The 24,948-nt window shown below is 40.0% G+C and overlaps 2 protein-coding genes and 2 long non-coding RNA genes across 8 annotated transcripts; 1 reads left to right on the plus strand and 3 right to left on the minus strand.

The window, feature by feature from the left end:
* The first annotated feature begins 661 nt into the window (after positions 1-661).
* Positions 662-3,339, plus strand: LOC144206901 (uncharacterized). 2 transcript variants are annotated; one of them, XR_013328464.1, is made up of 6 exons: positions 662-774; positions 954-1,046; positions 2,386-2,429; positions 2,779-2,873; positions 2,939-3,095; positions 3,151-3,339. It is a non-coding gene; the product is annotated as an uncharacterized LOC144206901 (long non-coding RNA). The 2 variants fall into 2 exon arrangements; XR_013328465.1 differs by having other exon boundaries at positions 3,172-3,339.
* An 844-nt stretch (positions 3,340-4,183) lies between these two features.
* On the minus strand, positions 4,184-5,556 carry LOC144206902 (uncharacterized). The gene is made up of 3 exons (XR_013328466.1): positions 5,505-5,556; positions 4,401-4,478; positions 4,184-4,311 (listed from the first exon to the last, which is right to left on the minus strand). It is a non-coding gene; the product is annotated as an uncharacterized LOC144206902 (long non-coding RNA).
* A 1,713-nt stretch (positions 5,557-7,269) lies between these two features.
* On the minus strand, positions 7,270-15,585 carry dtnbb (dystrobrevin, beta b). 3 transcript variants are annotated; one of them, XM_077732098.1, is made up of 19 exons: positions 15,209-15,584; positions 14,399-14,441; positions 14,226-14,293; positions 14,070-14,150; positions 13,784-13,997; positions 13,601-13,686; positions 13,349-13,503; positions 13,079-13,184; positions 12,799-12,965; positions 12,600-12,724; positions 11,221-11,311; positions 11,037-11,128; positions 10,849-10,962; positions 10,179-10,275; positions 10,073-10,093; positions 9,846-9,999; positions 9,696-9,785; positions 9,575-9,628; positions 7,270-9,022 (listed from the first exon to the last, which is right to left on the minus strand). In XM_077732098.1, exons 3-19 carry the CDS (start codon positions 14,290-14,292, stop codon positions 8,997-8,999), a joined length of 1,740 nt encoding a protein of 579 aa, XP_077588224.1. In that variant the 5' UTR covers position 14,293; positions 14,399-14,441; positions 15,209-15,584; the 3' UTR covers positions 7,270-8,996. The 3 variants fall into 3 exon arrangements, with proteins under 3 accessions (XP_077588224.1, XP_077588222.1, XP_077588223.1); XM_077732096.1 differs by lacking the exons at positions 7,270-9,022; positions 9,575-9,628; positions 9,696-9,785 and having other exon boundaries at positions 9,851-9,999; positions 10,073-10,275; positions 15,209-15,291; positions 15,414-15,585; XM_077732097.1 differs by lacking the exons at positions 7,270-9,022; positions 9,575-9,628; positions 9,696-9,785 and having other exon boundaries at positions 9,851-9,999; positions 10,073-10,275; positions 13,079-13,181.
* Positions 15,586-16,025: 440 nt separating this feature from the next.
* asxl2 (ASXL transcriptional regulator 2) lies at positions 16,026-24,926 on the minus strand. Of its 2 annotated transcripts, none has more exons than XM_077732083.1 (12): positions 24,698-24,926; positions 23,933-24,015; positions 23,297-23,405; positions 23,086-23,218; positions 22,445-22,566; positions 21,755-21,875; positions 21,607-21,666; positions 21,328-21,488; positions 21,166-21,262; positions 20,548-20,653; positions 19,707-20,361; positions 16,026-19,454 (listed from the first exon to the last, which is right to left on the minus strand). In XM_077732083.1, exons 1-12 carry the CDS (start codon positions 24,752-24,754, stop codon positions 17,985-17,987), a joined length of 3,174 nt encoding a protein of 1,057 aa, XP_077588209.1. In that variant the 5' UTR covers positions 24,755-24,926; the 3' UTR covers positions 16,026-17,984. The 2 variants fall into 2 exon arrangements, with proteins under 2 accessions (XP_077588209.1, XP_077588208.1); XM_077732082.1 differs by having other exon boundaries at positions 23,086-23,221.
* Positions 24,927-24,948: the final 22 nt, after the last annotated feature.

Consider the following 24,948-nt stretch of genomic DNA (forward strand, 5'->3'; position numbering starts at 1 on the left):
AATGAGATAAATTCACAGGTACTACTATTTTCCCTCACAGGGTGGTGGATCAGTGGGTAAGTCATCAGTCTCTCACATCTGTGGTCCTGGGTTCGAATCTAAGTGCATGCAAAGATTTTCCCAATATTATTCAGGTAACTGAATGAGATAAATTCACAGGTACTACTGTTTTCCCTCACAGGGTGGTGGATCAGTGGGTAAGTCATCAGTCTCTCACATCTCTGGTCCTGGGTTTGAATCCAAGTGCATGCAATAATTTTCCCAATTTTATTCAGGTAAAAGAATAAGTTCTACAATAAATGACTAAATGTGATCTGGGTATGAAAAGAGACAAAGCAACAAATACTACAGTTTAATATTGTCCTGGGTTCAATTCTCAGTGCAGGCAAAGATTTTCCAAATATTCAGTTAAAAAAGTTAAAATGCCTAAGTGTTTAAGTGTATAAGTATTCAGTGGTGGATGAAGCATTTTGTCCAAAAAAGTCTTTCACCCAATTTCCTTGGATAAAACGTTTCAACACCTATGCCGAAGGCAGTTCGGAATATAACCTTTTACATACACACACTGACTAATGCACGTTATTATGAAAACAATTTCTATTTTGTGTTTGTCTATGTTTAATAGGCGTGGCCGAGGTTAGAGTTCAAATAGTCGATGTCATACGGCAAAATGGCGATTGCGGCTGCACGGGCGTGCACTGCAGAGCTGCTCAGAGCTGACAATATGACGAAGAATGGCTGACAAACTTCTCACAAGACGTTGCTGCACATGTTGTATGTCGTCGTTTGGGGATTTCGAAGCCCCGGTTCTCATCTTATGAGTGATCGTTGACGGTAGCATGCTCCGTTAGCGTGATGCAGCCATGACGGCAAAATGTTTGCAAACAAATTGGCTGCATTGCGTTACCGATCGCTCTTTGTTTTAAAACTAATCATTCCTTTGTGTGTTTCAGTCCCTCAACGAGCACCACCGACTACTGGGAAACATCAAGAATGTGGCCGAAACGACCAGAAAGGATCAACTGATCGACGCCATAACAAAGGGGGTATTTTTTGAATAGTTCCGATTTTCTCCGTTTAATATTTAAACTTCAGCTTTCAGTATTCAAGGATTTGCGCAATTGGCTCGTTTTTCATCATGATGCATTCAAATTTTGAATGAAATCACTAAATGACTTTGCGTTTTTAATTGCAAAAATCTGTGGATAAGTCACCCACAAATGCATTAGTGGATGCGAAAGGAATTAACAGCAATCCCTCGATTATCGCGGTTAATGTGGACCGTGATAAATGGAAAAACTGTAAAGTAGGGTCAACCCAATTGAATTTAATTTAAAAAATACTGTAGTGGCAAGTGGGGTAGCTTCCGCTTGAGTTTCAGTGTGGCTTTTCACATTTTTCTGATTTTAAAAAAGTAATATGCCATGTAGTGGCACTAGGCACTTAAATAAATAATATAATTTTAGCCCCTTAACTTTCTTTAAGACCTCAGGGTTAAACAGTAATCCCTCGATTATCGTGGTTAATGTAGAAAAGACATGGCTGCTATAATGCAAAATTTTAAATTAGGGTCATCCCTACTGAATTTAATTTAAAAAACATACTATAGTGGCAAGTGAAGAGTAACCTCTGCTTGAGTTTCAATGTGGCGTTTCACATTTTTCTGAATTTAAAATAGTCTGCCATGCAGTGGCACTGAGCACTTAAATAAATTATATAATTTTAGCCCCTTAACTTTCTCAAAGACCTCTAGGCTAAACGGTAATCCCTTAATTATCACGGTTAATGTAGACCAGACATGTTGCGATAAAGGAAAAATTTAAAGTAGGTTTATGCATATTGAATTTAATTTTTAAAATAAATACTATAGTGGCAAATAGAAGTAGCTTTTCACGCATTTAAATAAATCTGCCATGTAGTGGAACCGCTAATATTTAATGGATTAAAAACAATCATGTACTTTTACCCCATTAACTTTCTTAAAGACCTCAGGGCTTGGATCTTTTAACTTTTAGTTTTAAATGTGGTTTTGACAAAATATAAGTGAGGCATTTATACCATAGTGCAGGGGTCATTTTTGACTCGCGTATGGTAAAATAACTTTTTTTCTTGGTGTAAGAAGAGAAAAACAAGCATTTTAAGATAATTATTTTTTAAGAATGAATAGATTTTAAATGATTGATTGAAAAACTCAAGGCAAAAGTATGTAGCCCCAAATGTTTTTTTTTTTTTTTTTTCAAAATAAAAGATTTCCCCATTTCTGGTAAAACCTTCCTTGCGAATGTATTTTTAAAAAATGCATAGATTGATTCTGGTGTAACATCCAGCACTGATCTATGCATTTTTTACTTAACTTTGTATATTGACCCTTTTTTTTGTTTGCAGAATTCCACCCAAGTCGAGATGGACAACACCACTCCCTGATTCTGGTAAAATCTCATTTGCAAATGGCTAAGTTAAAAAACATTTGTAAGGTCTTGCCTTTTATTTTGAAAAAAAATGTAGATTAATTCTGGTGTAACATCCAGCACTGATCTATGCATTTTTTTTTCAAGATAAAAGGTAAGACCTTGTGAATATATTTTTTACTCAACCATTTGCACGTGAGTTTTAACCTGAATTGGGAGAATTCCACCCAAGTCAGGTAAAACCTCACATGCAAGGTCTTTTTGAAAAATGCATAGATTGGTGTTGGTGTAATAGCCAGCACTGATCTATGCATTTTTCAAAATAAAAGTTGTCCTAAACTTGATATATTGACCCTCTCTTGTTTTACAGAATTCCACCATTGAACAGATAGCCTCAGGTGCCTTAATTTTTTTTCTCTGCTGGATGGTCAATGTGAACCAGTCTGACATTTTTCAAAATAAAAGGTAAGCCCTTCTCATTGTTTTTTTAACTAACTTTGTGCCTTAACCCTTTTTTTTTTGTTTTCCAGAATTCCACCAGGGGGTGGAGAAGATTCGATTTTTTACGATGCTGGACCAACAACGGGAACCAATCTACAAACTTTTTCAAAATAAAAGCTGGAGCTTTTATTTTCTGGATTTCCTGCTGGTGACAGGGGGAAGTACTTCATCTTTTCAAAATAAAAGGTGAGCCCTTCTCATTGCTTTTTTAACAAACTGTCTTAACCCCCCCCTTTTTCAGTTTTCGAATCTTCTCCACCAGGGGGTGGAGAAGATTCGATTTTTTACGATGCTGGACCAACAACGGGAACCAATCTACAAACTTTTTCAAAATAAAAGCTGGAGCTTTTATTTCCTGGATTTCCTGCTGGTGACTGGAGGAATTACTTTATTTTGCTCAAGTTTTTCAAAATAAAAGCTTTTAAATGTATGCATGTGTCTTGTCTTTAACAAAAGATGTAAGTCACAATCAAAGTTAAAATATTTTATTTACAAGTAAATGTTTTAAATTTGGAAAAAACACTTAGAAAAATTAAATAAAAAAACTTAGAAAATAAATGAACAAAAAAAGGGCAATAAACACTTAGAAAAAAAAATGATGAAAAATAGGGGGATAAACACTTAGAAAAAAAAAGATGAAAAATAGGGGGACAAACACTTAGAAAAAAAATGAACAAAAAAAGGGCAATAAACACTTAGAAAAATGATGAAAAATAGGGGGATAAACACTTAGAAAAATAAAATGAACAAAAGAAGGGCAATAAACACTTAGGCAAAAAATTGAAGAAAAAAGATGGTGGAATCTATGTAGGAAGAAAAGTTGGGGGCATAAATACTTTTTTAAAAAGTTGGAGCAATAAACATTTAGAATTTTTTTTTTAAAAGCTGGAGAAATAATATATTTAGGATTTAATATTTTTAAAACCAAGGGGAATTTAACATTTTTTTAATAGCTGAAGGAATAAACCATATTTTAAAAGAAAGTTGGAGCAGTTAACACTTAGAGTATTTTTTTTATAAAGCTGGAGAAACAATATCTATTTAGGATTTTATTTTTTTTTAAAACCAAGGGGAGTAAACACTTGGAAGAAAGAATAAACACTAGTCTTGTACTTGGGAAATTGACTTAAGAAAAATCTACTTTAACAAATGAAGTTTCTAATCTTTAATAATATCCTTGTGGACTTTACCTATATAAGAGGTCACAACACCAACTTATGTTCAGTGAAACCTCACCATAAAGATCAGATATCACATCATGGAGTTCCACAAGATTATAATATTTAAAGCTTTTATTTAGTTTGGATGAAGACTTGGATACTTTGCAAAAAACAAATACGTTAACCTTTGAGAAGCCTGCCAGTCATCTCTGAAGTGCAGATAAGTCGCAAGTGACATGGACCTGAGGTGTACAAAGAAGAAAACAAAACTTAATATAGAGAATCAAGATTCACCAAAAAGGCTTAATGTTTTCTTTTGAATTAATTTTACCTTGATCTGGCCCAATCTCCTCTCCTTTAACCTCGAGGGCGTGTGTTCTGGGCACTCTGGAAGAGCTGCATCCGGATGCTAAAAAGAGAGAACTTGATTTAACCAAACTAGTTGGGAGTTGCAAAATGGAGAAATCTTACAACAAACTTAATAATATACAATCAAGATAATGAATGAAAATAAGTTAGTGACTGCTACGTGCTATTCTTTTCCCTTTTCAGACAAGGCGATTAAATGTACACAGTAGCAATAACAGTTAGAAGAAAGTTGACGTAACCATTTTTGTATCAATATTTTTTATAGTGTGAAATCAGAACAATTACAAATTGGAAATGGCACTCGTGGTGGAATCTATCTTTACATCCAACATTAGTTGTACCACTGGATGTAATTTAGGAGAGCATCTACCCATCAAACTAACTATACTCATGTTGATAAATCTGACAAAAAAACTTAGTAATATACGATCAAGCTAATAAATGAAAATAAGTTAGTGCGCCGTGTTGTGCTTTTCTTTTCCCTTTATCAGACAAAGTGATTAAATATACACGGTAGCAACAACAGTTAGAAGTAGACGTAACTATTTTTGCATCAATAATGTTTAGAGTGAAATCAGAACAATTAAAAATTGAGGCGTTTCGTACAGATAAGGCGATTAAATATACACAGTAGCGATAACAGTTATAAGAAAATTGACATAACTATTTTGCATCAATAATGTTAAGTGTGAAATCTGTTTACATACAACACAAGTCGTGCCACTGGATGTCATCTAACCATCAAACTAACTATACTTACATTGACATCTCGACTTTGTTTGATTAGATTAAAAGTATTTCTACACGACGGAATAATGGACAGAAAACGGACAATACGGTTAAAGCCAAATGAAAAGTGTCGTCGTGTCACTAATGCTAAAATAGCTAGTCAGATGCGGCACACATCTGGATAGGAAAAGGATCTCAAACTTCAATTGTCGACGGTGTGTTGAAGCTGGCATTAAAGTAACGGATTAACCGGCGTTTTGGGCTCAATCGATTACTAATAAGTCTCACGATGGCGTGATAAAACGCACTTATGACCGTAAAACGCAAGAGAACTTACCTCGTTCGGATGCACGTGTCTAGACCGCCGGAAGAGAAATGGCTTCCTGAAAGAATGAGGTACCGCGCATGTGCCAAATTTAAACGCACAATAGCTGTTTTTTGTTGTTGCAGCCAACAACTACTGCCCTCCTGTGGCGTGGCGTAATTTTTCAATTACCACGTTCATACAGTAAAGTGAGGATCTTGCTGCTCATCTATGGAATTTCCCTATACATCAATAAAAATACCAATCAAAAATACTTACATCTAAAACTCCCTGATAACCAGGATGATAAAATCCATTTTTCCTATGCAGGAAAGAAAAACAAGTTATCTGGTGGTGGTTTAGATATAATTTAATAAAAAAGAAACCCAACAATAACTCTGTATTCTTTTTTTTTTTTTTTACATAATGATCAAGGATTTTTATTATCGTAGACTCTTTCATCAGTTTCAGGTTCATTACAGAAAATGTTTATAGTACAGCGTTGTTCAATGTCTCCTCATTGCTTTAATAATAATAATAACTTCCTTAGGAGTGCTGGTCACATATCTGTACAATATGATTCTATTTTTTTTCTCTTTAATCTGTACAATTTTGTGAAGTCATTCACACTTAAACACTTAGGTATTAGAACTTATTCTTTTAACTGAATAATATTGGGAAAAACTTTGCATGCACTGGGATTTGAACCCAGGACCTGAGAGGTGGCAGACTGATGACTTAACCACTGGGCCACCACCCTGTGAGAGAAAGCTGTAGTACTTGTACTTTTACCTTGTTCATTTACCTGAATAATATTAGGAAAATCTTTGCAAGCACTTGGATTTGAACCCAAGACCAAAGAAATGAGAAACTGATGACTTACCCACTGGGCCACCACTCTCCAAGATTAGGCAGTAGTATTTGTTGTTTTGTCTTTTTTTCACTCCCAGATCATACTTAGTACTTCATTGTACCTGCAAATTGGAAAAATTAGGACAGATTACAAAGCAAAGCAAACCAGAATTTTTAGTAAAAAAACAACATTGTATAGTAAGGCTTTTTTTGTGTAAAAATGACATAATATAGTTAGTCTATGCCTTTTTTAAAGAAAAAAAACGCCACACTGTACATGGTTTTTGGCAGCTACCCTCTACTAGTGGCACTCTAAAGTTAGCTCCGGTCCACCGAGTTCACCGATCAATGGTTTGCCAATTTGCATTATACCTGAAATATGCACAAAGTATGTGTTTTACCTTTGCCAATGTTCGTTTCCTCTCCATGGTTCACGGTGCCTCGTCTAAAAATTGCATCCAAATGTAATCATTAAACAATGACATTAACCCTGCACGCTCAGAACTTCTCTAAAAGCAGGGTTTTTTTTCCCCTATAGGGAGGTTAGTCGTGATTTAAAATCTTGGCAATAAACATCAATTCATATCTAACCACGTAGTAGAAAAACATTCCTGTGCAGAGTAGAGTTGCATGTACTATAAAGGATAAACATACATTAGTTACTTGCAATGAGCCAGAATGGCCAACGCAAACATTCGACCCCAACTGCAGTTTCTTGAAGTTATCTACTCAGTCTGTTTTCCACATGTACCTCATCCAACATTGTGATTCCATTAACCATCAGCCCCAAAATAGGGCTTGTTGATCATTTTATTCCGATGTCGGATACGTGGAAAACCGACTTTATAGGAACCTCGTTGGAACGCATCATTAAACCACCACGTGTTAAAAAAGTCGATCAAGTGGTTAGAAAATATGATATCTCAATTGACAAACGACGTCAAAATCATATTTTAAATCTTTAATATCTCACATTTGAATTATTTACATAAAGACCAGTAGTCTTTTCCACACAAAGTGAAAAGGAATCAAAATGTATAGCGGAAGCACGCGCACACATAGACATTAATAGATAACATCAGTTTGGGTTTTTTGCACATTGTTTGAAAGAAACGAAAAGAATTCCATCACTTTAGTTTTTTTTTCCAATGAGCTCTGCTTGTACGATAAAATGAATTTTAAAGATCGGATGAAAATGTGAGCGTGTCCAGGCAATGCGTGAATGACATGCACCGACCGACACACGCGCAAACATTTAAAAACGCGGACATTCCAGTTTGGCACAAACTTGGGAGGCTTAGGAGAAGACAAGCAATTTAAAAAAAGCCACAAAAATGTCCTAAAAAGCAGCGATCGGATCGAAAACATCACAAAGTTAAAGCACGATAAAAAGAGAGGACTTACATGTGTTTTTGATGTCATCAAAACAAAAAACAGAACTGCATAAAACCAAAGATTATCTCTTTGGGGTCATCGGTGTCTAACTTTTCTGAAATTTGCCTTTTTTCATGAAGTTCAATATCAAAAAGACATTTTTGTATGGATCGTACGAATATGATTTTACTGACCTTAGTGTGAAAATCCATTCTAGTTCTGTTGCTTTTGTTACACTTTTGTTACACTTTAAGAATTTGCATTAGCTTTTTTTCATAGGATTATCCAACAATAAGTTAAAAATCAGGTCATTAGTAGATCAAATTTAAAAAAATAAATACATGTTCTTCCAGGGACAAACAAAAAGGATAAAGGAAGGATTTTTTTTCATCAATAGATGTCTTAATCATTGCAAAATAATCAGATAAATTTGGGATAGATTTGTCAATTCTTTTTAGGCCAAATAATGCACATTCTCATTGGCCCAGCTCCCCAAGGTTTGGCTTCACCGCCTGCAAAAAAAATCAATTCAGTTTGGATTTGTTAAGCCTCTTAAACGATATGACCTACCAAAAGAAAACTACAAACACAAACTATCACTTGACCAACATGCTTAAACCCTCCAAAAAAAATCCACACAAGCACACACTCACGGAATGAATTAACAAAGCAATTTGTTGACTTCATTATTGACTTTCGACGGAATTTGACAACAGTTTCACGCGCTCCCATTTTGTAGCTCTGCAGTCCCTGAGCATCGGGCTTCGCTCGATAAAGCACACGTAGTCACAAAACTCAAGCGAAGAGTTGTGTACTCGTGTTGTTCACAGTAGCAGCAGTGTAGCGTGTAACATAGCCTGAAAGCCTGCATGATAAAATGAAAAAAAAAATAGGCCAAAATATTCTATTTTGTGGTTGCTTTGATGCCCTACGGCGATGCTGTTCACCCACTCGCCACCAAATTGAATTCAAATCGTTATTTTAGCCTGACGTGATCATGCAAAAAAATTAAATTAAATTAAAAAACAGCTTTGAAAGTGAACCAAATGCTAAAAAGCAATAGGAATTGCGCCATATTGGCGTGGCCAATGTGTACTGTACATAATGATTTTGTGTTTACGGGACGACACACTCGCTATTTAGACACCTCCCGTTACAGGTGTCAATAAACAGTGTTTTTTTTTGTCTGATTTTGTTTTTCACATAGTGAAATTGTGTTTGGATTACAGCATGCAGTATTCTAACGTGCTAGCGCCAGGGAAGCGTCGTCTTCATTGTTGCACCGGTGGACGAGATGCTTCACTGCTTCTGTACTCGCATTGTGCCTGTACACATGCACAAAAAACCCAGTATTTTAAAAGAAAGCACCAAATACATGAAATATCAATCATTTAAAACATATTTTACAGAAATCTCATCAAAATCATCTAAATGATAATGCTTCAAACTCATTTAAGTAAGTTTACAGCTTATAGAAATGTCTTTAAAGACAATAAACTAATCTACATAAGACTGCAGTACACTAACCTTAAAAATATATCATCAACCCTTTATTCAATGTCTGTGCTAGACATCCAATTCAATTTAAGAGAGAGGTTAGCAGTGAATAATCATATTACCTTTAGGAAGCTGGGATAGGCTCCAGCACCCCCGCAGCCCTAGTTCAGAAGATGACTAAATTAATTACAAACTCCTATCATATTTTCCAGACTATAATTTGCACTTTTTATGCTATAGTGATCCAAAAAACAGTTAACGTGCCACATTAAGGTGACTTTTTTGCCCATTTTTACTATTACTTTAACGTAAAATATAGTATAACTCATACTTCAGTGCGACGTATAATCCGAAAAATACGCTACTTGTCTTCCGCTTACCTCGCTCGCCTCCATTTCTCATGTTTGTTTCTTCTTCATCTGCCACGTCGTCCACTTGGGAAATAAAAGGCAAACGTCACTTTCCGTTTTGGTGCAATTTTTCCGATCGGTGACATCTCACCCGAGTGGAGCTCTTTGACTAGCGACGACATGGTGTTGGTGATGGAGTCGGCAGCCACCAGGAGGTCGTTGCGCAGATTCCGAGGTACACCTGAGAGCCGCATTTTTCAAGAACTCATCTTTTTTTCTGCGTACGACGTTTTGGACTCACCCTGAGCGAAGGCCTCCATCACGTCGCCCCCCAGGCCCGCCATGCAGTCCTGGGGCGTGTGGGTGGGGGTGGAGCCGGCCGAGGTGGAGCGAATCGGCATGGGCATTGAGCAGCCCGCGCTGTGGCTGGGCGACGAGTGCGGGGAGCCCCCCGACTGGCGATCGAGACCCCAAATGGCATTAGTCGGGGTTTTCATTGACCGAAAATCCATTTGGTATGGTACTCACCGCTTGCTTCTGTTCTTCATCCTGTCGGTCAGCAGATGGGAATTAAAAAAAAAAGACAAAAAAGATCATTTAAAATGAAATTGTGTGTCGTGTAAATGAGGCGAACCTTGAGAAGCCTCATTAGTCCCTCCAACTGCACCATGAGCTCCCGCCGACTCTCCTGCAAGGCTGACATACGTCGCTCCAGTTCGTCCTTCCTGTGTCTGACATGCACATAACAAATGTGACTTATTTAGGAGTATTTTTGGTCATTGACAAAAAACAAAAGGCAACATACATGGACATCAAATTTTAGGTCAACTACATTTTCTTCTAAACCAAATTTAACATTGTGGTATCAACAGGTTATTATTTATAATCATTATTTGATATTCAATACTATTCCTATAATATTTCTATCATATATATATGTATATACACACACATACATACATACATATACACATATATACATACATACATATACACATATATACATACATACATATACACATATATACATACATACATATACACATATATACATACATACATACATATACACATATATACATACATACATATACACATATATACATACATATATACATATGTACATAGACATATATACATACACATACATACACATATATACATAAACATATACACACACGTATACACGTATACACACATATACACACATATACACACACACACACACACATTTGTTGTATTTTTATTTTTTTTTAGAAATGTAGAAGTTATTATTATTCTTCTTCTTAAAAGGTCTTTCTTACCGGAGCAGCCTGAGTTCTGTGAGAAGCGTGGGGTTCTGCTGGGCCTTCTCGGGCGTGGGCTGCGAAGCCTGCTCATGTTCCAGACGAAGCCTCTGGATCTCCTGCAGGATCTCCCTGAACCCCAAATGACACACTTGTTGGACTTTTGTCGCTCAAGCCACATCCATTCCATTAAGGCCGAATCCCACCTGTTTTTGTTCTCCAGCTCGGCAATCAGCTGCCTCTGCTGCTTGTTGGCGTCAAAGTTGAACGTCAAGTCGGAGGGAGGGCATTGTTGTTGCTAGGTTGGGGGAAAAAAAACATCCATTTTTGTTTTGTTTTTGAAGCCGGCCGGGCTGGTCAGTGAGAGATTACCAAAAGGTCAATTCTTACCGTGGAGTTTCCCGCTTCGGCCGCTAGGCGCGCAGCATAGCGGGCGATGAGGCGGTGCTCCTCATCCAGTCGGCTTGGACTCTCCAAGGCACTGCAAAGAAAAGTTCAAAAGGTGCACTCAATGAAGGAAACGCGATGGGGGCAAAACTCGGGGGTCGAGGATTCAATCTGGCAAAACACATCAATGCATGAAGCTACTAAAGGAAATCACAAAGGACCAAAATGGCGTAAAATTGGCCCTTTGCGTTGGACACCCACTACACCTAAATTTCTTTCTTTACCATGGTGATTCACGCTTGCAAAAACTGGATTTATTAAGCATCTAGATCTCCACTTGAATGCCAAGTAGGAATCTAAATGCACAGCAGATGAACATCAAGCTGCCAAAGTGTCCTTCTGGTCCAGGCGACGGGTCCCAAAATGCTATTTTTGCTTCCCTAAACTGACTTGTAAAGCGCTCTGATCCAGAGAACAAAAAAAAGCAGCCTCAAAAGAATGACAGAATGACAATTAGAAACACTAGCTGTGAAATAAATGTATCTAGGGATGGAAGTGGGCTATATTTAGCAGATATGTCGTTCACTTTTTAAAATCATACTATATCTATCTTGGAACCCTTAATAGGCTCATCATTTAATCCATCACTGAAAGATAAGCATTTAAAATCACAGTTAAAATGATAAGCCTAACCCTAAAAAAAAAATGGCAAATGTTCCCTTACATATTATTTAAATAGTGTCAATGAGGGATATAAAACTGCAAATATTCTCTATTAATTAGATTTTTTTAAATAAATAAAAAATCTTACTACAAAAGTTTTTTTTTTCCGTGCAGATAAGTGGTACACAAAAATGAATGAATCGGTGAATAAAATGATGCATATCAATCTTACCTAAAACAAGAAAGAGGCTGTAGAAAAGAAATTTAAACACATCCAACATTTGTCTGCGTTGCTGATGCTGCGGGTGCGAACGCTGCCACGGAAAAGCTGCATCCTTTCCCTCTCTCTCTTATTCGTCACGCCCAACGTCACGCTCTCCTTACCCACCCACCCCCTTGTTCTTATCCACTTTGCTTTTCTGCACCAATACTTATTTACTTTATGTATTAAACCTCAACTAAGAGAAAATGTTGAATTTACTTTAGTTTTGTAATGGAACATTTTTGAATCAATAGGACTTTTTTTCTCTTATTTGTACTAATATTTCCTGATTTTCTTGATTTAAAACCTTTTGTTTCCCATGTATATTAATTCAATCCTAGATTATCCTGTGACAGAACAATGACGTATACTATTTAGTTTCCTAATTTACTTTGATATTGGATTCATCCCAATCAGAAATGCATGCAATTGCGGAATATGAGATTTGACGGCTTACACATTGTGAGGAGGCTCCTGGGGTCTCTCGGCCTGCTCGGGGAACACGGGATGCGGGGGCTCGCCGATGGGAACGCAGCCCAGCGATTTGCTGATTGCGTGGCTCAGCTTCTTAGCAGGAGATTTCTGTCAAAATTCCAAAAAAGACCCACAATGAGCGGTGATAAAAATGGCGAAAAGGCAGTAACCCCCGTACTCACCCAGGATGAGTGTTCCTTCATCTGGTGCTGGTTGCTGTGGGGTCCATTGGCATGGCCCCTCCAGAAGCAGCTCTGGCACAGCTGGTAGCCGTGGCACTGCTGGCAACGGTATCGGAAACCCATCATGCTCTCACTGCGGCAGTACGAGCACTCCACCGGGTGGAAGACTGAAAGCGGAGAATTTTACATGTTTGTATTATTGTTCCGACATTTAACTTTCCATACACATTTGGCTATGCAAAGTGTCAAGGTATTATTGTGAATGATTTTTGATACATACCGTTTTCGACATTAGCGAGTCTGTGCATGAGTGGCAGCCACACAAGGCATTGTGGCGGAGGGTCCGCCATCAAGACATCTAAAAACGTGTTCAGTGTGATCTTCTTCTGGATGCAAATGCAAATACACACACACGCGCGCACACACACATAACACAAAATGGTACACTATTAACGTCAAGTAAAATCTCCAACAGGGCCCACATTTTGATTAAAAGATACAGCAAAATCCTTTGAAACAGAAGATAATCGGCGCAATGCGATCATCCCACCTGTTGGGGAAAGCAAGTGCGCAGCGAGTGCTCAGTGTAGCCGAAGGAGGGACCCTCGAAAACGGCCGTGGGGAGCTTGAGCACCTCGCGCAAGAACTGGTCGAACTTGGCGAACACCATCACGCCGCCGGAGTCGGACATTTGGGAAAAAATGTCTACCAGATCACAAAAATAAGAGATAAATGAATCAAGAGCAACCACATTTTCAATGGACTCATTGGTTGGCAAAGAGTATGTACTGTGTGTACTTACAGCGTAGCTTATCAACAATTTTTCCTCCACACATGGTTGCCAGCATGGCTTTCATGGAGAACACGGTCAACTTGCCGTGGCTCTCACTGCACAGGCAAACAAAACAAAAAAACATGGTGATGACATAGTACCTCAAATGAAGATGATATATATTCTTGTATTGTTTTGTAAATCGGAGCGTGCCTGTCATAGGTGGCCACCATGAAGTTGAGCAGCAGGCCGATGGATTGCTCCACGTTGATCTGGTGCGTGGTAGGCAGCCGCTTATTGAGCTGGTAGTAGATGGACGAGAGGATCGTCTCCAGGCGTGACACGTTGATCTCGGCGTGGTGCTCCAATGTGTTCAGTCCATTGTCCCGGAAGGCCTCGATCATGTTCCATACGTCCACCAGGTGAACTAACATGCAAGGGGGGAAAAAACTGTTCAAAACCATGGTGGACTGTGACATCAATAGATTTAGGTTCTCACGGTTGCATCGCTTCTGCACGAATCGCAGCTTGCAGGCCGTCCTGTAGGTCGACAGTCTGATCACGTCAAAGTTCTGAGCTCCTGGGAAGAAAGGCGGCGGTCGACAAACATGCCAAGAGGTCTTTCTTTCTTTCCCGGCCAAGGTCATCCACTCACTCATCTCCATGAAGAGCTGCCGCTTCTCCACGGCGACCTTGCCCCGCTTGCCGCTCTCCTCGATCATCCTGTGGCGAAACAATGACGCAATTGGACTTTTATCAGTATTAGGGAGTCGCCAGACTTGCGCTCCATGGTGGTGACCAGTCGCTTTTGGTTTTCTGAAGGCCTACCTGCTGGTGGATTGGCGATGTTGCAGATCTATGAATCAGGAATCTACAGAGAGAAATAATTGTTCAGATAATTAACATATATTTCATTGGATTTACATTCCAGAGATACTTTTGAATAACAATACAGCAAATATCTTTAAAAAAAAGTATGTCATGAATAATTGGCAGCATTTCAAATGGGTCCTTGTATCAAAATTAGGTCTGCCAGCATGAATCATATGTTTGATATTTTTATTCAGATTTTTTAATACAAAAACAATTTTTAAATATGTATAATTTGGGGGATTTATTGGTTTTCCAAATGATCTTACTTTTAGTCTTTTTCCCTTGTTTTTTTTAATACAAATAAATAAATAAGGGGGGGTCGAATCACAGGAAATATTCAGCGATTTCTGCAGTCCTCCAAGCATATGATGATCTAAAATGAGATGTTTTCACGCTGGGAAACAATTGAGCCATTTTTAACCCGATTTAAATATAGCTGACTATTGGACTATGAAAATCATCGTTTGTGGCAGCTCGATTTCCAATCCATCTTTATGCCATCGACGACGGATGTTGCGCGAGTGACATCATCGCTGCTGCCGCTGCTTGGAGGTGCATTCACGTCCAAACCGCGCCTTCAGCATCAGCTTGGCGCTGCTCTGCGGTATCTCCCGAAAATCTCCCACGGAGCGGCCATGACGTATACTCACAAACGCCCCATCTCCCCAGCAGTGACATCATAATCATCATATTAATAACCATCACCGACCCTTATCATCGTTTTCCTTATTTATGTATTTAATTATTCTTACAAAAAACACTTACCAACCGGCATCTGTCCAATCCAAGCCCAACTGGGGAATCTGGCCTCGATCACCACAGTTACAGCATCGTCAGCATCTCCTCCGCTGCATCGGAAACAGCACGGATGTTCATGCGGGGGAAAAAAGAAGGGAAAGATGGAGCCACTCGTTCTTTCACAGCAGTCAACGCGACAGTCGGAAAAAGCGTCTATGGCCGTCCATCATACTCGTAATGGTCATCGCCTCGTTGCTCTCCGGGAGCCCCTGGAGTACTGCGGCGCTGGTGGCCGCGCACAGGGACGCGCCGCTCGGCATAGTCGGCGAGCTAGGCGGCGACGGTGGCGGCGGTGACGGCAGAGATGCCATGCGCGGTCACCTGCTTCTGTCCGCACATGCGCAGCACACACGTCGTTCGTCTTAGGAGACGCGCTCCATCCCATTCACTGCCATTGCCTGCAAAAGACGTCGAATACATTTGGACTAAATGCCAAACCTCCCAGACAATATTGTTTTATCATTCCCTGATATTTGAAGAACTGCTTTTCCACCACCTGCTGGCATAAAGAAAACTTTTACTCAGCATTAATGCTTTGACTAACCTAATTGAATGAAGATAGCAATTTTATTATTTAAGAATTGTTTAAAAAATAATAATATACATGCATATACCTACACATGCATATACCTACGTACATATGCATATACCTACACATGCATATACCTACTTACATATGCATATACATATACCTACATGTACATACATAGTATTCTATTGTGCTAATACAAACCTGTTGACTAAACAGCAGTGGAAAAACAAAATGAGTATTTTCATTCATATGTTTGTTTTTTTATTTATAATCATCTACAAGAGTTTTCAATAAAATATTTTTTTCTTACAGAATAGTGCTGATCGTGATATTACATTCACACGTTTAGGACAAAATGACATTTGTGCCTTAAAATGCTGGCCATTATTGACACTCACTCCCTTTAAGGGGCAGCTTATCTATTATTATTCAGATCTGATGAGCATTTATGGGTTCGTTTCAATTCAATGATCCACAATAATGCTTTTCACCTCCAAATCCAAACAGGGATGAATCAAATTATCTGATTCATTTTCTTAGTATTTTTGGAGGGAATATACAGAATCCCATTGACATGAAATGAACCCAACCTAGATTGTAAACCTCTGTAATAAGCTTCTATCACCCGTGATTTAAAGGATAAATAAAACAAAAAATGTAGACACTCAAATGTTATCACATAGATGACATTGGAGGCTTAAGACCATAAAAAGATATTCTGGTCCACTGGGCCTTTAAAAACGAAGAGAAAATTACAAGAAAATTGGACATAAAAAAACAGAATACCCTGTTGCGTTTCAATCGCCAATATATTTGTTATATTAAAAATATATTAATTAAAATATATTACTTTAATTTCTTAGTTAAACATTTCAAAATTAGATCTGATTAGGTTGGTTTTTTTTTTAAGGTGACTTTGGCATTGTTGCTATTGCACCGCCAGGAAAGATTAAAAGCTTGACTTGCGTAGGGGGAAAAAAAAACTATATAGTCAAGCGTATATAAATATATATATATTAAGAATATATTTTCTGAACGGATCGTTGCATCACTTGTTTTCGATATTGCACCTCTATTAAATCACCCTTTGCCGAATCAACTGTGTTAGCGTTTTGACTCTGGGTAGTTGATTTGCAGTGAACCGCATGATCATTTTGTCCCTTCCACACAAAGAAAATGTGTACATCCATGCATTGGCCTTAAATATATACAGAAGATATCTACAAAAAAACAGTAGCAATATATTTTTCTATTTGTCAGAGTTGAAGTGCTTAAGGGTTGCGCTACTTTTTAAATTGGGCATTTTTCCAATGTAATGTGCAATGGCAATTGAGTTATATAAAGCATGATGTAGAAAAGAATCATTTTGAAATATCTTTAAAACTATACATGATTCTGAGCGAGACTCAACTGCGCAATTAAAAAAAATAGTTGCACTTTCCCTGGTGTGCGGAAAAACGCTAAATAGGAGGTATTTTACGCACTGTGATTATCATCAACGCCCTTTTTTTGCCTTTTAAATCTGATTTAGGACCAATAATTAAAAACAAAAACATGTTCAAACAGTCTCGAGTTTCTACAAGAATAACATTCATTTTTCCCTCTTTTTTCCCATTTAAAAACTAGCTTTGATAAATCTATTTGAAAAATATATCTCAAGCTAAAGTTAAGTGCAAACATTGTCTATCGGATCCGACAAGACTAGCGATTGGATTACAAACGGATGTTTCAAAAACAGCATCCAACGGCACAAAGGACCATTTGATCATCCATTTTTTTAGAGCGCTAATATGGTGGCAGGTAAAATGGTCAAAGGTTGACCGCAAAAAACAGTGAACATACACAACTCACAAAAGGTTTAGGAAATTCAGCTTTCTCAGGTGGTACACAGCGTGCTTAAGACTAGCATTCAAATACTCGTGATTGTCTAACTAGCCTTGGCTAACTGGCTAGAGCTTGCAATTTTAAGTGAAAATTAAGAATTCATAAGACGTTCTGAATGCATGAATAGACAAACCAACATTCAAAGCTAAGGACAATTTTGAGTCTTCAATGAGCCTAATGCACGTTTTCGAAAGGTGGTTAAAAAACGCAGCACCAAGAAAACCCACAAACCTGGGAGAGTAGAAGCAAACTCTACGAAGAGCTCAGCCTGTAAAAAGATCATCCAGTGTAAACGTGGTCACTAAGGTGTAACCACCTTTGCGGGTGTCACCGTACCACCAAACACGAGACACAAAGCTCTGAGGGTCCAATGCAATCATCGTGGCAGAAGGCCCCGCATCCTTTACACATGATCATGGCCTTGAGACGGCAATAGCACTTGGACTGTGCGTCCTCCATACCGGAGGTTTCGATGAAGGATTGTTCCTGTGGGGGAGTGCTCCTGTCCTCGGGAATGGTGGTAACTGTCACCGAGAAGGACATGACGCTACCGGCATCTGGTACGGTTGCGGCGCCAACAGTGGTGTTGCGGTTCAAGGTGTGCGGGAGAGAAACGCTAATGGTCCCGCCGTAACGGGGTGAAACCGATTCCTGATGAATGGACATCCTGGGGGTTGGAAAGGGACACGGCTGCTGGTGACTGGCCTCTTTCGGGGGAAGATATGGCTCAAGTTTTCCTTGATTGCAGAATTGTTTAAGCCCTGGGGGGTTCTCGTTAGTCACACTATTGTCAAACGCTGGTTCTGTATTAATTTCTGGACAGGGTAGGAGGTTTCCCATTTGCTCGTACTCGCTTACAGACTCAACTGTCCTCTCTGGTACCACCTCCCAATCATCTATCGTTTCTCGTTTCAGACCGTCCGTGTTCGGAATGGCGGATCGGTGAGGCCGCTTGCACTCGGACCCACGGCCGTAGGTGGACACGTTGAGGAGGTAGTGCCCCGACATGGCTGGTCTTGGTGTCCTCTTCCGCCCAAAGAAGCCAACAGATATCCACTGTCGATCCTGATGCGCTTCGCCATGTGAGGCTTGATGGTCTCTTTGTTGGGGTATTTTCACCAGAAGTTTCCTTTCCATTTGAGTCTGTAAGATCTGGTCCTGAGGGGGTTGGTCAAGAGGTTCCTGTAGATGCCTGGTATTGTCGGAGAAGGCCCTATCGACTGTGTCGCACTGATCGTGCTCGTGAGCTCCTACTGTCCTCTTGCTGGAGTGTACATTTGACACTTTGGCCTCCCCCTTGGCGAGAGGTTTTGGGCGGATCTGCTCCAAAGGAACTTCTTGTTCCTGCAAAAGCCTGGTGACCAGCGGGTTGTTTGCAGGTATACAGAAACTGGTTTGGTTTGATCCAGAAGGATTTTCGTGAGATTCGGGTATTGAGGCGGAACTAGTCCCGCAAGACTGAATGCTGACTGTTCTAACGTCTTGAGGGTTCAGGCCATTGAGACTGAGTGGGATAACAGAGTCTGTCGGGCGGGAGAGAGGTGTACCAGTGATGTTGCAGGGTATCGTTAGACTCGGGGGAGGTTTGGTTGGTTCGGGATCACCTGCGGACAACGCGTTCCTGAAGGCAGCGGCCGCCGCTGCTCGTTGCGCTCTCGCGAGCTGAGCTTTGGCTTTGATGTCTGCCAAAGTGCGAGCACCAGTACGAACGGGACTGCTAAGGGAAGCACTGAGAGGTGTCCTCAGCGGCACTTGGCTGGGCGAGACGGGCACAGAAAGAATTCTTGACACCGGAATCTGCAACAAAATAGGAATGTGAACTTGGATAAACAATCCGGAGAAAAAAAAACATAACTTGGTGATTCTCAAAAACGCAGTAAAAAACTATTTAACTTTTAAATTCAATGTACTGTATTTGTAATTAACTAATGTAAGGCAATTGAGCATTGGACAGACTATCCCGTGTATTGGGATTACATTTTACTCCCAGACAAGCTCCAATAAAACAGTGCGAATGTTGAACCACTATTTACATTAAAATCTTTTTACCTTGAGTGGTGGAACTCTTTGGTTGCCAATCAAATCTGGTTTAGCTGGGCTGGCTTCAGATGAGGCAGGAGGAGATATGGGAGATATGGAAGAGATGGAGGACACTGAGGAAACCGAGGATATCCGCTGTATCTTTTCGGGTGTGGCCTCATCTTCTGTCTCGCTGGGAGGATTTCTTTTCTGCGATTTTGAGGGGCCTTCGGGTTCAGCCTTTGTCTCTTCTGTAGGCTTAACTCCAGACGTTGGCGGATCAGCTTGTACCTTCATACCGGCATCCAGTAGCGGCTCTGTCTTGACAAGTGACTGGGGCGGTTCCGTTTTATCTTTTTTCTCGCTCGGCTCTACCCGTGCCTCTGGCTTGATTAACTCACTGCGCTCCCCGGGTTGCAGCATGGAGGTTGGCGGGGGCAGCTTGCGGTCGGTGGCGTGTTGAGAGCGCCTGGTCTTCATCAGCTCTGGGATGATAAGGGGTTTTTTTGGAGGAGGTAGTGTCTTTTCCTGCAACAGTCTGGACTTTGCGTCCTTGGCGGCACCGCCGTCGCTCCTGCTGCGGTCCTCCGATACTCTAGCGGCCATTCTTGGCTGACGATGCCTTGGCTCCCATTTTAAGTCCGCTTTGGTCAGCTCTTTGGATTCCTCAAGACTAAGCCCACAACTATAAATGGAAGGAATATTTGTATGGCATTAATTCAAAATTAGTAGGAGTTATATTATGATTAGGTTTTCTAACATGTAAAAAAAGCCAAATTAAGTTTGACTCGAGTCAAATTAGGATGCTTGAGTTGTCCACCCCTGCATTGGTTAGAAAAAGGTGCTTTCCAAGAGTTAGGGTTCAACCTACTTTTTACCATAGTAGCTCTCAAAAAAGGTCTCCTTCCAGTGCTCAACTTTCTTCTCTTTCTCAATTTCTTGGCGCATTCTCAGCTGCAACTCAGGAGTGAATTCACCTGGTGAGGAAAAAAAAATCATTGAATTGTTAAATTCTAAAGCAATGTTGCCTTTATCAGAAAGAAGTAGGACTGCCACAAACAGTTATTTGGATAGTCGAGAAATCACGGAAATAAGGAGCTCTTACATATGAATCTCGTAATTTTTTTGCCCTTCTACTTTTACACAGTGCAAAAGCAGATGTTTTGTTTTTGGTTGGAAATACAGTTCATTCATGTTCAAAGGGGTGCTGGAGCCTATCCCAGCCAAATTTGGGCAATAGATAGGGGACACCCAGAATTGGTCTCCAGCCAATCGCAGAGCATCATGAGACGGACAACCATGCACACTTGCACTCATACCTAGGGAAAATATAGTGTTCAATTAGTCTACCATGCATGTTTTTTTGGGATGTGGGAAGAAACTGGAGTACCCAGAAAAACCCAGTCAGGCACAGGGAGAACATGGAACTTCTACACAAACTGTACTTGCAAGCTCTCTCGTGGCAGCCCTGTCCAGTAGTTTCACTGACCCTCAGCTAGACGTTCTTTCCACGACTGCGCCGCCGACGTGAAGAACTCGTTGTTCAAAGCCGAGCTCGTCACCTTGAGGAGAGCATCTGTGCAGGCCTGGTGAGGCGAGAGAAGCGGGTCAGTAATCTCAAACCGCTATATTGTAAAATAATTCTAGGCACCTGCTGGTCCACTTCGGGCAGAAGTCGCAGAAGCCTTTGCTGGCAGTCTAGTGGCAGGACTGAGAAGGTGTGCTTGTTGATGAGGGCCCGTAAGTTGGTGTTGACCAAAATTGAGTCTGGCGTCTCCACGTCAATTTTGCACCTATTGCGTTTCAAGTGCCCTGTAGATTAAGAAATTTTATTTTTAATGTTATTTACTGATCTACTGATGCCAAAAATCAGACAGTTACAAAAATAAATGAACAATAACATTAGCAATAGGTTTACATTTGACATTACCTGCACTGAGAGGACCGGAGCGCTGAGAAACTCTCCTTGATCCAATGGGGAGGCAAAGATCTGTGGGTGAAAGTTTTTTATCAGTAAATAGATATTGTTTTGAGACCTGGCTGGAATCGTCGGCGGTTGATGCGTAGCATACACCCACCGGTCTTGCCGGAGAGGTTGTCAGCCATGTCTTTGATGGTCTTTAGCAGCAGCCTTGAACTTGATGTTGTCGGCATTGCCACCTGCCTGCGCTGATTCCGCTGTTGCTGCTGTTTCAAGGCCTGTACCGAAAGAGCAAAGAAAGTGACAATAAAGGGTCAACGCATTTTACCATCGATGAATGAATCCTTTGACCCACTTGCCTCGCTAAAATAAGAGCAAAATGACTATTACAGTTACATAACACACAATGGACATTGAGTTGGAGTGGGACAGATGGGCTGAATTACATTGCGTGGGGTCGTGTGAAAGCTCATTATGAAACACACATTAAAAGCTCCAAAGAGGAAAAAGGCTGTTTGGGTAAAGCGTGCGTGCGTGCGTGCGTGCAGGCATTTCTCACTGAGAAAAATAAATAAACATCAACAGAAGGATATGTCTTATATTTTCCATTAAATGCTAATGCTATTGGCAATAGAAGTGTGCTATCAATGGCAGAAAATGAAAACCACCCACATATGTTTCAAGCTGTGATATTAGCATTCAAGCGAGGTAGCGTTGTTTTGCTCCCAAACCAAAAATGCATAAACAAGACCAAAATAATATGCATGCAGTCTTCAAATGACACTTTGCTCTTCCTAATCTACCACTGCTGAATGTAAATAGCCACAGTAGAAAGCAACCTGCTCACCTGCTTGAGCGCTTTCTTGCTGTGCTTCTGCGAAGGCGAGATGAGTTTAGCGGCGACAGACGGAGACGAGCAACGAGGCTGAGGAGACGTCGGCTGCTGCTGTGACGGCAGCTTAGAGGGGACTGTTGAGACATAAAACACAGACGTTACAAAACAAACTTCCTGGCGGCGGCCCGCCCAACGTACAATGCACCACTCTTTGTTTTGACGAAACTGAAACCAGGGCAGAGGCACAAAAGATGAGCCTATGGTTTACCCATAGACAAGAACGTAAAGTTAAAATTAGGGCTGCCACCATTGAGTCAAGTCAAATTTAATTTATAGCCCAAAAGCAGAAAACTGTTATTTTTTACAAATGGTATATATCCAAATACTGAAGAATACTTAAGTAAACCGTAAATACTAGAAATAAAATTCTTCTGGGAGAAATATTTTGCCAGTTGATTAATCGACTAAAAAAACGAACCAAAAAGGGAAGATTTTGATTTTTTTTAGGCGCTAATAAAAATTAGAAAGCGGCTTTTGCCCTGACAACAGTATAACAAAACCTGAATTACTTTGAAGTAGAATGAATTGACTAATGACAATTAGTAGACTATGAAAATAATTGTTTGTAGCTCCCATAGGGAAAGCACAATTACCTGGTCGAATCCAACGCCTCCTCCCGCCTTCCCGAGGGCCGCTGTTGTTTTCCAAGCTTCGGGAGTCGGAAAGATTGCCGCTGCTCTCCTCGGAGTCTCCATCCGACGATTCTGTGGCCACCTCCGAGGCGTCCTTCTTTGAAAATACAGGAGGGGGTTACAACTCGGCATGTTATCGAGCTCTTTCTGGAATCAGGGTGCTCAATCTGACCTTTAATGTGTAGACGCCCATTCGGCCCGGAACTTTGTAAAAGATACCCTCTGCCCCGCGGGAGTTTGTGTGTAGCATTGCATTCAGACACGCCAACGGTGATGTTCCACTGTATCAATAGGGGAGGGAGACATGTTTAGCCAAATAGTGCTTTAAACCACAAATATCAAAATTTGCTGAACTCCTATTTTACTGCATTTCTAAGAGGCAATACACAAAAATGGCAAGATTATAAATGCTGGGCATGTATAACTGAAAGAATCTTTAATCTAATTATTTTGTTTCGTACAATTGCTATGACCTAATAAAAAAACTGTATACTTTTGTTTTATGAATACTGTTGTCTTCATGCAATGTAATATAGGACATGTTAATATTAATAGAACTCATTCAAACTGTGTGTGTGTTAGATAAGTGGAAGAATTAAGGTGGTTGGTGGAGTCCAATGTTTTCCTTACTTTCTGGATGATAACAGTGACAATGATACGTAAAAAAAGAAATGATAACAATTAAAAGAGTATTGACAGAGAATGCCAGAAAATGTGAACATAGACAACGACAGTGGTGAAAACAGACATTTCATTCTGACATTTTGTTTTAGTGTTTGTATTTTGTATTATTAGTATTATTTTTTACCTTATTTCTTTAAGTCTTTCTCTTTGGATCACCTGCAAAATTTCTTTATGGCTCATAGGGGTGTTGGGGTATTTCTCCAGGACCTGAGAAAACAAACAACTTGATCAACACATTTTGTAGTGCGGGGAAGGAAAGAAAAGCTATGGGGAGGTTCAACTGGACTGAAGTCAGCTGGGATAGGCTCCAGCACCCCCGCGACCATATTGAGGATATAGCCATTTAGAAAATGAAATGACAGATGAGTTCTAGCATTTTTTCATGGATACTACGATTCAGATATGTCCATCACTTTTGATTCATTTTCTGGTTATAATGCATAAATATACATATCATGGTGTTAAACATGGGAAGTAAGGTTTTAAAGATGTCTTTCAGATTTGGCAATCTGGATTGGGATTGGATTGAATCTGGAGTCAAGATGATTAGATGTATTATTGTTACATGACAATAACTTGGCTAAAGTTTAAGAAGTCAACTATGACCATTTACTTTTTCTTATTGGGGAATGAAGACTGCTATGTTTTGACTTATCAGCACCAGGCTAGATCTGATCAGCAATATTCTACCATTCTGGCATCAAGCATACATTAAACAAAGCCATCTGACCGACCTGAATAGTAAACAATATATTATTTTTGTGTTATTACGACGAAGTTATAGTGTTTTTGTGAATTATGGTTGGGACTTCGGCCTGTTCTCTAGTCAGTGTATGTGTGGGAGTCTGTGCACGGATCAAGCACTTGTAGAGCCAAACAATTTTTGTACCGTCTTTGCGGCTTCCGCCCACGTCCTTCCTTTCTTCTTTTTTTGTCGCTCCCTCATCGTCACGTCAGCGATGTTGTCGTGCAGCCCTCGTCTTCAGTCCAAATGTTGATGTCGCCGCTTAGGCCTCGTAGGGACTGCTTCGTTCGCCATATTGGATTTTACTGTAAGGGGAGGGGAAAAAATCACGTGACCATGGAGATGACGAAAGCGTACGTGTCACAATTTCCCAGACAGCAAAACAATTAAAAATA

This window comes from Stigmatopora nigra, chromosome 13, assembly GCF_051989575.1.
Source record: "Stigmatopora nigra isolate UIUO_SnigA chromosome 13, RoL_Snig_1.1, whole genome shotgun sequence".
Taxonomy (NCBI): Eukaryota; Metazoa; Chordata; class Actinopteri; order Syngnathiformes; family Syngnathidae; genus Stigmatopora; species Stigmatopora nigra.

Excerpts from the sequence above, each read along its gene's own strand:
- dtnbb (XM_077732098.1), bottom strand. The coding sequence starts at position 14,292 with ATGATCGAGGAGAGCGGCAAGCGGGGCAAGGTCGCCGTGGAGAAGCGG. Across the intron at positions 13,185-13,348 it reads GCACTTGCTTTCCCCAACAG|AAGAAGATCACACTGAACAC; the intron begins GTGGGATGATCG and ends ATTTGCATCCAG. Across the intron at positions 10,276-10,848 it reads ACAGAACTCAGGCTGCTCCG|ACACAGGAAGGACGAACTGG; the intron begins GTAAGAAAGACC and ends TGTGCATGTCAG.
- asxl2 (XM_077732082.1), bottom strand. The coding sequence starts at position 24,754 with ATGAGGGAGCGACAAAAAAAGAAGAAAGGAAGGACGTGGGCGGAAGCC. Across the intron at positions 23,222-23,296 it reads TGGGCGTCTACACATTAAAG|AAGGACGCCTCGGAGGTGGC; the intron begins GTCAGATTGAGC and ends GTATTTTCAAAG. Across the intron at positions 20,362-20,547 it reads GAGAGCTACTATGGTAAAAA|TTGTGGGCTTAGTCTTGAGG; the intron begins GTAGGTTGAACC and ends TTCCATTTATAG.